The sequence below is a fragment of the Nyctereutes procyonoides genome, unplaced genomic scaffold (genome assembly GCF_905146905.1).
Source record: "Nyctereutes procyonoides isolate TBG_1078 unplaced genomic scaffold, NYPRO_anot_genome, whole genome shotgun sequence".
Taxonomy (NCBI): Eukaryota; Metazoa; Chordata; class Mammalia; order Carnivora; family Canidae; genus Nyctereutes; species Nyctereutes procyonoides.
This window is the reverse complement of record NW_026575122.1, coordinates 25,949,328-25,961,669: the sequence shown is the minus strand read 5'-3', so window position 1 is coordinate 25,961,669 and position 12,342 is coordinate 25,949,328. Positions and strand designations below refer to the sequence as shown.

The 12,342-nt window shown below is 44.0% G+C and overlaps 1 protein-coding gene across 13 annotated transcripts in view; it reads right to left on the bottom strand.

Moving 5' to 3' along the window:
• Positions 1-12,342, bottom strand: part of ANKS1B (ankyrin repeat and sterile alpha motif domain containing 1B) — a 1,038,970-nt gene that overhangs the window by 39,300 nt on the left and 987,328 nt on the right. For all 13 annotated transcript variants that reach the window (XM_055336281.1, XM_055336283.1, XM_055336282.1 and 10 more), the window contains one exon: positions 12,055-12,126. In XM_055336281.1, coding sequence (XP_055192256.1) covers positions 12,055-12,126 — 72 coding nt within the window. The remainder of the gene's footprint in view (positions 1-12,054; positions 12,127-12,342) is intronic.

Genomic DNA, 12,342 nt, shown 5'->3' with positions numbered 1-12,342 from the left:
AGGCCCCGCGGCCGGCGGGCTGGCCTCCAGGGACCGACGGGCCTTCAGGTGCCTGGAGGGCGGGGAGGCTGCTGCGCCCGAGGAGCGGCACGCGCTCGCCTGGAAACCGGGAGGAACGCGGCGGGAGGAGGCCGGCGGCAGGGTCTGGAAGTGGCGGCTCGGCGGCCCAGCTGCGGCGCCCGGACGTTTCCAAGCAGCGGGGCGGGCGGCGGAGGCCCGGGCTGGGGGTCGGGGAACGGGGTCAGGAGGGCAGGCCCGAGGCCGTCACAGCACGGGGCGCCTCGCCCCCAGGGGAAGCCTCCGGAGGTTCGGCCAGCGGGAGCAGCCGGTGCTGCGAGGGCCGCCAAAGGGCCTCGGAACGGACGCCCGGCGGGGGCGGCTACACGCAGCGGCTGCCACCTTCACCGGGGACGCTCCCGGCTGGAGCAACGCGACAACGTGGGCGCTGCTGGGACTGAGAGCAGCTCGGGGCAAGGAGAGCAGGGAACACAGGACCGCGGGGCAGCGACCGGGATGGAGGGGCCAGAGGCCTGGAAGGAAGGCATGGGGGTGATTTCTGTCCTGGGACAAGGATGCTACCATCTTCGCAGCATCTTCTGTGGCTGGCCCAGAATCCCCTCTCCTCAGCGGAGGCCTGGGCTGCAGGGGGAACCCGGGCCAGGGGCGAGGGGTGGGGGGTCGGGGGGTGCACACATCCCAGCCGCGAGCCCCAACTCTGCGTCTCCCGCACTGCGGGCCTTGACGAGAAGATGAGGCCCCCAGCTGGGCCCAGCGGCACCTGGCCCGCCTTCTAGCAAGGCTCCCCGGTGAGGCACCTAGGATTCTGTGAGAGATGGCGATCCAGCCCCTGCGGGGGTCCTCTGTTGGCCCTACTGGGACCAACCGAGCTGTCAAAGATGCCTTTTCATGCGCTACTTTAAGGAAAAGCTGAAAACGCAGAGGGAGACAACGAATATGTAGAGGCCCCCCGGGCTGGACATCACGGTTCAGGTTACCAAGTGCTTGCTCTGGGGCCATGTTGGTCTCCATGAACTCTCTGCAGGCCTTGCTGGGATTCTGGATGGTTACTACACCCCTGTATGTTCATGTTAAGCATTCAAGCCTTATATACTTGGGTAAACAGAATTTTCTTCAGGAGAATGCTCGAGGCAAACCTTACATCATGATTCTCTTTTGTTTCTTGTTTTTTGTTTTCTTAGGGCCACACTCTGTGGGATTTCTGAGGCTTCCCCAAGTCCTCCAATTCCCTCCCTCTTTGGTGCCAGCTTTACTGGAGAGACATTTGTAATGAGGACCTCGGGATACCTTAGCAGCTGAAGACTCCCAGGTAACCACCCCCCCAAATGAACTTAGCCTTTATAGCATCTTGCTCTCCTACTAAAGGCACTATAGTGATAGTCACTTGCATTTTGTTCACAATTTCCCCAAATAAAATCATCATCCTTTTATTATCCAAGAGAAATGATAGTTATATGGGAATGCTACATTTCTGAAACCTAAAATAAAATGCCACTTTTGAATCTTAAATGCAAAGCCAGCCTCATGGTTAGCCCTTGGGTTTGTATTATCTACAAGTATTACACTGAATAGGGGTCGTACAGCCCTCCTAATCTACAGGTGGGCACCTGAGATACTGCTAACAGGTAAAGTAACTGGATACTTTTAGAATTTTTTTTTTAAAGAGGGATTTTTGAGTTCACCAAAGAAAGTAGTATTGTGTCTTATAAATCACGAACTGTTTGGAATCTTTGTATCAAGGCAGAAATGGCCATTGATGCTTTTATTTTATCTGTATAACATGCCCTGAAAAGAAACAGTTTTTCATTTTCTCACACGGAATCAACAGTCCGAGAAGATCCTTTTGAGGCTGCAGGGATGCTCCCGTCTCAGAGCGTGACTTTCGTAAGTGTGAGAGCAAAGAGGTTTGTGATGGGGAGCACTTCAGTTATGAGCCGTGATGTTGTATCTGAGTCTGGAGTGATGTTTACGTTCCTAATGAGAATCGTGTGGGCCCCAGAACCAGTAGAGAGAGGGAGCAAAGCAAGGCAGCCCATGGGGCGGATGCTACTGACCTTGCATTCCTACAACACCCTGCTCATTTCCAGTGTATTTTAAACACGGACCGGGGAGTGGTTTCTGGACGGTCTCCTGCCATCCAACTTAGAGTATAGTTTTAACCAATACGTGGCTATCTGGGAGTACTTTCTAGTTAGATATTCGGTGCTGAGTAATAACGATTAATTTTGCCACGTAATATTTTCTTTCAGTGCATTTCAAAGCTTCATTATTATATTCAGTTTCAGCAAGTAAATTAAAATGGGATCAAACAGTTATGTTTGGTAGCCCTGAGTAACTTACAAACCGTTTAAAAAATGCACAAAGCCAGGGGTATTGCATTATGTATTCAGCGACACCAGTTATGCTACAGAGATTATAAGAGGTAGAGAGCAGATCACTGATCAGCCAACTGAAGTGCACATTTACCCTTTGGAACTCAGTTTCAATGTCACTTTCTGGGAAAGCTTTGCGTGGCCTCCCAGCCTGGCAGGATGGCTAGCTCCTGCTCCCCAGGCCCACCCTGGGCACCTCTGCTGTCGTCCCTTGGTGTTCACTGCCCTGGGTCTTGGGGTGGTTTGTTTCCCTCGCTATGCGGGGGATTCCTTGAGGACAGCTCACACGTTCCTTGATTTGTTTCTTGTCTCCCCCATAATGTCTAGCACATGGTCTTAGGGTGAACCCAACAACATGGCCATTTTATGGGTCAAAAAAAAAGGCTAACTATCCGCAATTTCATAGGGTTCAATCTAACAGCTGCTGAAGTCCATGGTTTTTAAGTGAATGAACAAATTAATAATGTATGGTAACGAGCACAAAGCCAGCTTTGTAAGGAAGCACCACAGTAGCGGCTTCTCAATGCATGAAGAGCTCAGCAAACTTTTCAGAAAGTCCTGGCGCCCAGAGCCAGGCACAAAGGCCTTGGAAGAACTTGCAGAACCACAAAAGTGATTGGAGGTGTGCCAAGAGATTCCTATGGGACAAGGAAGCTTCACAGACCTTTGTGATTTGTCAGCCTCAAGGAGAGAAGGGCAAGGTGTTTGTTTTCGTAAGCGGAAACTGGTTCTAATGGCCAGCACCGAGATGAGAAGGAAACACTTCCCAAGGGGGCAGGAAGATCACGAGGGGCAGCCGGGAAGTTTCTCCCTCTAGACGTCTTTAAACATAGTATGGACTCTCCTCTGTCACTAACGACTTAGGGGTAAGTCTCATTTGGCAGGGAAAGGAGGCTAAGTGACCTCTCAAGGGCTTTTCCAGTCATGAGAACTCGACAATGAGGGCCGGGTGAATACAGAGCCTGGCTCACAGCGTGTGTCAAGAGCAGACAATGGGCAGGTGGCCATTCAGACAACTCCTCCAGCATGAGACACAGCCACTGTCCTGCCACGTGCAACTCCCACACCCTGGCCAGACATAGCCCAGCATGGGGCAATGCCCTGCATCTCTACTGGTCTGGCCCTGGGTGGTTTCCAGGCACCATGTTTCTTCTAGGGCAGCCTAGCTCTAGAGCAGGCCTCGCAGAGGAATGTCCAGTGGACCAAGGCAAAGTTTTGCAGGCATTCGGAGCACATGGAAGGCTTGGTATATAATAGATCGTTGGGCTCCACACCTAGAGTTTCTGATTCAGTAGGTGCCACGAACTCAATGCCTGCGATCTCTCAATCTTCTGATGTTGAATCCTAATGCCCCACATACTAGCAGGGGGGGCCTTTGGGAGGAGCTTGGCCGTGAGCATAGAGCTCTGGACGGGGCTAGCGTGTTCCTGAGAGGCCTCTTCTACCATGAGAGGGTACAGGGAAGACGACAGTCAATGAGTCAGGAAGAGGGCCCTCACCTGACACCAAATCTACCAGGGCCTTGACCTTGGGATTTCCCAGGCTTCACAACCACTTAGAAATTTCTTCTGTAATATGATATTTTTATTACAGGAGCCTGGGCACACTAAGATAGTGAGTCTGAGGCAGGGCCTAAGATTCTGCATTTATAACAAATTTCCAGATGCTGCTGCTGCTACCACAGCATGAGAACTTCTGCCCTAAAAACACAGCTGATGTTTGACTGAAAGTCACAGTCAGAACTGTTCTCCACTGCTATGCACACAAACCCAGTTGTACTGCACTCTACGTTAATTCAGAGAGAAGTTAATTTATCGAAACACACTATCCTCTGCTTGATGAGTGATTTCCAAAAAACCCTCAGTTAATGCTTAGTTGCAGCTCTTGGTTTTCAAAGCAAACAACGAGAATTATTTAATCTTCCATATTTTCTCAGAAGCTTGTAAAGCATAAAAAACATTCTTCACATAAAGAGCTCAGGTCATAAAGACAGATTCTGGAGTCACCTCTTGAACAGATGTTAACAGGACAGAGATGATAAGCCCAGGGGTTGTGCTGAAGAGGTATGGTGTCTCATAAAGGTTCCCCAAGTTTCTTCCTCAACAAGGACTACATCCAGGATACTAAGTACACGCCCATGAGAGATGTGCCAAGCAAACATCAACACATTTTTGTGCACTTCTCTGGGAATGTAAACTGGAACGAGTTCTTTTTGGAAGGCAACTTGGCAATATTCACCCAGAGTTTCAAGATGTGTATCCTTTTAACCTAGCCATTCTACATTTAGTGGCTCATTCTAAAAACAAAAAACCAAAAACAGAACCAACAAAACCAAAAAACAAACAAACAAACAAAAACAAACAAAAAAACAGGCTGGTTGCAAAAGATGTAGGTCTAGGGATGTCACCCACAGTATCGATTATAACGTAGAAAGACTCTAAACGACTTAACGAGCAACAAGGGGAACAGGTTAAGTAAGTTTGGTTCAGTTTGGGATTGGAATATTGTTCAACCACTGCAAGTAATGCTGAAGATGAATATATATTGGAATAAACACATTTTAAAATATATTGTTAGGTTAAAAATAGATCAGAAAACAGAAAACAGCAGGCACTGAACATTTCTGTTTCTTTGTAGGAAAAGGATGCCTATGGATACGTGATTCATCAGCCTGGAGGACTGCATATGAGCGGGGTGTTAACTGTTAACAGACAGGTGTTTACCATCTCTGTGTGATAAAATCACAATTGCTTTTATTTCTCCTTTCTGTATCTCTGTTTTTAAACTGGGTAACAATAAATGTGTATTGCCTCTGTAACAATAAAATACGAAGTTTTAAAAATGTATGATTTTTTAAAATTAAAAAGCCAATTTTAAGCATGTGAAAAAGACACACCAACTTGTTTAATCCATCACATAGAAGACCAACTTCAGAGTGTGCATGTGTGTGGTCATCTTGAATTAATGCAGGGACCCGCTGCCAAGCTCCTTCCTCCAGGAGGCTCTGAACCACAGTGAAGAGGAGCACAGAAGATCGTGTCTGGATTCCTGTCCTGGCTGCACTATGGGTCAGGGTGTTCAACCTCTGTGTCTTAGTTACTGCATCTGTAAAATGGGTATGTTAATACAGCATCTACTTTGGAGGCCTGTGAGGATTACGTAATTCAGTGCCTAGCCCGTTGTGAGCCCCAGGAGAGTTGAGCTATTACACTTATTCTGAGGATGGATGCTTTCACTTAGCTGCTTTCCACACTAGCAAAAAGGAGTGGAAGTAAAGTCAAGATCTGTGAGCATCACGGAACCATTTCTGGGCTGCATGCTGGGGCAGCAGTGACATGGTGGCTGCAGCAATGAATGTGGAGCAGAGCGATACATCTGGACCGATGGCAATCAACTCAATGTGTTTAGGAAGAAAGCTGAGGACAAAGTGGGACTTAGTCCTTTAGCTGAAGTCTCAATGCTGCGGAGTAGTGAGGGTGTTTCATGGGGAAGCAGCAGGAACCAGAGCAACAGAAACAAACAGCAGTAAGAGAACTTGGGTCTGAAGAGCATGGGACAAGAGGATGGGGGCTCTTGAGTCTTCCTTTGAGAGGACCCCCAGGGAAACACAAAACAACAGTCCACGTACAGGGGAGTGTCCCAAAGGCTGTGTTACTCTTATGTGTGCTCTCATCAGCTGGCTTCCACCTGTACTCACCAGCTTGGGCAGTACTTGGGAGAGGGTGGAAGTTGAAATATGTGATTTTTCCCTGAAATGTGGGCAAATGGATACTTGTAAAAAAAACAGTGGTTGGCAAGTTTTTGTTCTGTTTTGTTTTTTTTTTTTTTTCTCCGCAGCCTGGTTCCTAAGTAGTAGTCCCGGGAACGATTTCTGAGAACAACAACTCTTCATAGACGGGAGTTGTGGAAGGAGCGAAACGTGACTTTACACAAGTGGGAAATAAAGACAGAGGAGGCCCACGACACCCTTCAGTGATGTGGAGTAGTGAGGGTGTTCCTACAGGAGTGTCTTCTAAGATCAAAGAGGCTTCTGGACATTTCCATCTAATTCTAAAATCTTTTTATCAGTCTTCCCAATCCATTCTCTAACGTGAATTTGTTTCCTCACAAGCACAGAAGAAAGCCTTCACACTGCAGCCAGGGCACAATTATTGGGAAATCTATGTATTTGAAAATTCAACTTTAGAGGTGCCTCCAGATTGGAAGTTTAAAAATGAGACACGTGCAAGGGAACAAGCTGAACAAGAAACCTGAGCTATGGTATCAGAACCATCTAAGCTCTTTGGGAAATAAAGATTTCCAAACCTAAATGTGCCAGAAGAGCTGCTTATCCCTGACTTAAAAATAATTTTGAAATACTTCCTATCTTGCATCAAGAAGGCAGATTTCTACCTAATTTAGTTGAAAACAGATATTTTTCTTTTTTTTTTTAAAGAAATTTCCTTGAGCAGAGACACCTGTGAACAATACTAATCAACTACGGGATTGGAGAAAGTCAGATTTCACAGTGTTAAATTGAATATAATGGCCTGCCTCTTCCAGCAGCACATGTTTCTTAATGGCACATCTAATTAGGGAAGTGACTGAATCTTGTATATTAGCGATAATCATACCCTGAAGCAAAATTCAGGGCTGGGGGTGGGGTATGTGTGCGTCTGGGGTGGCAAAAAGGAAGGGCCGAACCTCGTCTAGCCAGAGCAAATCCTTCATTTCACCAACCACCCAACGTCTTAGAATCTCTGAAGTGGGAGTTACTTATACCAAAGAGAACACTCAAAGGCCAAAGCAATGTATTTATTGCTTTGTAAAGTTCAGTCTTGTGGACACAGTATTTAAAGAGGTGAGCAAACTCCCATTTGACTTAGGAATAAGCTACCTTTCCAAAATGCAAAACCGCAAATTATATCTTGCCATCCTATGTACAGTTTCCCAATGTTTTCTCTCCCTTTTGGCAATGGCCTTTAAACACTGGAAATAAGAGTGCACACGGATTCCTAAGATCTTGAATACTCTCTGACATGTTGTGAGCATGGAAAACCAGAGAAACAACTAGGACACGGACATTAGGATTGAGGAAAAACAAATGAAATAATTCAAAGCAAATCTATCCATCCACTCATTTGTTTTTCAGATGTTTGGAGGAAGAAGTCAACGTGTTTTTGATGCTTTACTGAAGTAGATGGCCCTCTACAGGCATTATGTTAGTGAACCATCAAAACCACCTTAAAAGGGAGATAGGTGATGGCATGGCCTGGGATACCTATACATGGTTCCTGCCCTCTAAGGTACACAGGGCCTGAGGAGCCAGGTGCTTGCACAGTGTGACCGGGAGGGTGACGGAACGAAGGTTCCGTGTTCTATGGGGAACACGTTTGGGGGCATCATGTATTCAGGTTCCCAGAGCTAATGCTTCCCCTCAGGCGTCCTTTCAAAAATGAAGATTGTCTCTGAACATAGATTTAGCTAGAAAACCCAACCAGTAACCTGAACGGCAGCAGTAAATATGTCCAAACTAAATAGGTATCTCTTACCACTCACACATCACTAATATAGGTCTTCAGATTTTAATTTTAAACTAGAAATGCCGGTAAAACTGTCAAGGAAGTAAGCGGCCAAGCTGTACTACTGAAGAGCGAAATAATTCACAGAAATCAATCTTCCTAGAAGTGTGCCTCAATATCATGGCGTCTCTAATCTCTTAGGCTCTTATGACATAAAATGCTTAAAGATAAGACAGAAATTGCAGTTTTACTTAAAAAAAAAAAAGGTCAGGGTTTGATGCAAGTTTCTATTGATTCTTCTTTACCAAACACAATTGAGAAGACAATTTCAAGAGGGTTTGGAACCAGGAGAAAATAATCCTAAGACGAAAATCTGCATACAAGTGTCTATAGAACCTCTCTTCAGAACTGCCAAAACCTGGAGGCAACTGAGGTTGCCTTCAATGGGGAAATGGATAAACAAACTGTGGTACATCCATACACGGGAAATTACCCAGCGACAGGAAGAGCTGTCAAGCCACAAAAGACATGTCAGGAGGAAGCTTAAAAGCATTCAGCTAAATGAAGGAGGCCAGTCTGGAAAGGGTACATTCTGTATGATTCCAACTACACGAATTCTGGAAAAAGGCAAAACTGCAGAGACAGTGAAAAGGTCAGTGGTTGCTAGTTAACCTGAACAGGGACAGCAGTGATTCCATATCGTACCATGATGTGGATTACTGTCGTCGCACACACCAGGCCAGCTTTCGGCCTGTTTTTTGATTGAAATAATAGGAGTCTAACTAAAGACCAGGACATCAGTGTGGAATTATCTTTGCTTCAGAACTGGAGGGGACCTTAGAGATGAATAAACATAGGTTTAGATAAACTTAGAAATAACCGATTGTGACTACCAAACACTCCAGATGTTTCTGACGAGGTAAGACTGTGTTTGGTTTGTGCTGGGGCAAACAAGGCACATTGTTTAAGTCTTGTGGAGGAAAAAAATATAGTTGCTTAGGATGCAATAAAAACACTCCTGAAATTTTTATTTAGGTTAACAGGTTGGAATGTGTACCCCAAATTACTACATATGTCTGTACCTACATGGCTTAATTTAGCTAATTTTACAGAGTATTTGAAGGTTCTTAAAGCTGTTTCTCAACACAGATGATCCCTATTTTCAGCTATTTTAAAACTCAGGACAACAAATGGTCCCCTGGCTCAGCAGAGGGGGGGAGGAAAGCCTAGGATTTGGAGTCTGGTGGTAAAGGTAGATCACTCTGGTTCACATGCTGGTTGTACACTTGCTGGCAGGATGACCTTGAGTAAGCTGCTTAACTTTTGTTGGTCTTTATTCCCCCATATGTAAAGTGTGGACAATAGCAATACTTACCTCATGATTAAATGAATTAATGCACATAATCACGTGGGCAAGGCCTGGCAGACAGCTCTCAAGTATTAACCGTCATCAGTACTAATAACAGATTTTAGGAGACCATGCCTGCGGAGGACATGATCCTGCAGGTGGGTAGAAACATAAAGACTCCTCTCCAGCGATACTTATCCTACTCTGGGGGAATTAAAATGTTAATACGTTGGACTCTACTGAACTGTGACCTCAGTGGGAGCAAGGGGCCAGATCTTAGTCCTCTTTGTGAACAGAGTACATTGAAGAGATACTTCTCAGAATGAAGCACCATACTGATTTACTTCTTACTGGGAAAGAAATTTTAATTTCAGCTAAAATGCATACCATTGAATTGAAAAGGTCTTTTTTTTTTCTTCCCCATGAAAAGAGTAAACCAGGTCAAGTTTTAATCTATGGTACTTTGGTCTAATTGATATTAACTATATTTCAACTTTTAAGATCACCTTTGTCCTAAAGTATTTTCCTCAGGGTAGGTTTGATTATTCTGAGACTTTTGGCTGCAATGTTACCTGCCATGTTGACAACAGAGAAAACAGCAACTTGAGGTTTGAACTGAAAATTAGCTGCAAGTTGAGAGCCACACCGTTTTAGTTGGTGAGAGTTCTAATTCACAACACGACAGTCCCAGACAACAGAGCACGCCTGCCCTTCTAGTTCTGAAAAGCTCTAGTGAATCCAGTGAGTGCAACTTGAGCTACTGAACCAAAGACTGATATTTATTTAATCAAGATGGGAAATAAGAGTTTGTGATATTCTAAGAATCAATAAAATTCCAATTTTCATGTAAACGACCCCAAATAAACACCAAGGGCAGCAAACCAGAAAAATGGCCCCGAAAGAACAGGAGAATGGCTTCTAAACAGCATTTTCTCTTTCATTTTAAGCAAAAGACAAGTGTTTAACTAAATTATTTTCCACCGAAACTATTAAAATGGCTTTCCTGTTGTTATCAGAATGGAATTTCAGATCCACTTAATTTCAAGAAATTGACTGGAATTCAAATCACAAATCTGGTTTTAAATGGTGCTCTGTACTCTATGCACTATTTATGCTGATTATAGCATTCAAGTAGCTGGACTCAGATAACTGAGTTAATAGTATTAAATCAAGATGCCAAATTAATTTCTTAGACATGTTCATAAATAGCTCTAAAATTATCATGAGGCTTGACGACTGAAAGATGTTCCCATTTTCTTATTGTTCATTGGTGACATAATTTAGATCAGATATACATTCAGAATACAAGATTCCTGGTATTACAAAATCACGAACGAGGACCCCTAATGGGTGTCTAGTCCAATGTCTTCATGTCCCAGGAGAAGCAGGGGGAGCATAGTAGTTAAATGCTTGGTCTCTGGAGTCAGGAAGACCTGCGTTCCAGTCCCACCTTGGCAAGTTCTTCACTACATGACCTTGGGAAAGTTATTTAACCTCTCTGAGCCTCTGTCTCCTCAAATGTAAAACAGAGATGGGGCTATACTAATCTCTAGGTTTGAGGTAGGATTATGTGGGATAGACCTGCAAAGCATTCAGCTCAGCACAGGAGACTGGCACATATCAACTAGTCAGTAAATATCCATGGTTATTATTAGGATGACTAAGAGTGATCTCCAAGGCAATGGAAGCAGCCACAAAGCCAGAACAGAGAGTTCCTGACACCTCTCACAGCTTTCTTCATCCAAATACAGTACTTGGGATAACGAGTCATTGGCATGGACAAAAGAAGTATGACTCTATGTCAAACAGAGAGACAACTAGTTTCAATCCTTCTGCTATGGAACTGATCCGAATATTAAATCAGCGATCATGTACTGAGGTCTCGATTTCATGAAGATTCACATATACTAGCTTTCCACGAGCCATCGATATGACATATTTGCCTTCCTAGCTGTTTTAGTTTAATTATATGCTTTTAAATATTTCCTCCACCCTCCCACCCCGATGCTGCTCATGTAAAATAAATGAAAATGTGTAACTGGCCATAAATAAGAGTTAGGGTTCACTTGCTAACAATCTTAAATTTTGACTCTAGTTAGTTGCTATATGGGATGAGTCTATAGTTCTTAATCTGTATGGTCAGTCAGGTGTCATTATAACCTCTATACACCTGCTACAGAGGAAGCAAGGACAAGGGACACACACACGAGCTACAGTGGATGTGTAGTGTGAGTAGGATGCATAAGCATCCAGCAGCCACTCATCACAGACATTGACAACTGCCATTTTGTCAACATTGCCCTTACATGATTTACTCAGAGTGGAACTTTTTTTCTTCTACTAAAAAACAAAAACAAAAACCCAGAATTGAGAGACCTCATAAAGAATGATAGCTTTATATAATATGCTCTCAATACTTGAGCAATTGATAATTTTTTAGTTAACTGATGGTCTTTACAGTAGTAGATAGCCTCAGATTGGCAGGTAGGTGTTTAAAGCATTTTCATGCAGTTCACTAAAGACCTTTGTTCTCTGAATCTGAAGAATGACCAACGTACATACAATTAACTTTAAATCTTTAAATATGCATCTTGGCATAAATACATAAATATGTCAGACAGACATCAACTCATGCCACAGTGAGATAAGCTCAGGCATAAACACGAACAAAGCCTAAACACCTTTTTATGTAACAGCAATGTGATTCAGCGGACCAGCAGATGAAGAAAATAGTCATTTGAAAAGTGGCAATTTGTAACCATACCCGGTATTTAGTATTTCAGCGACTAGAAATAAAATTGTTTGGCAAACTTACCCGCATTTTTGCACAGGCATCTTGGGTTGATTCTGTCCCTCTGAGCTCTTTTATCAGCATAGAACCTAAATACTAAAATACAAAGCAATTAAATGATTTATGAAAAAGAGAGTATAAATATGAGTTGCAATTTAAAACCAAAGTGTGGAAGTCCTACCGGCGGAGTTTCCTGGCTGAAAGTCGTTGAATAACTTTAAAGAACTAACAGTAACTAATCCTAACAAATAAATGCTTTTAGAGAGAGAATGCTGTAGAATTAACTACAGTTCTGAGAGCTCTAAATTGCTC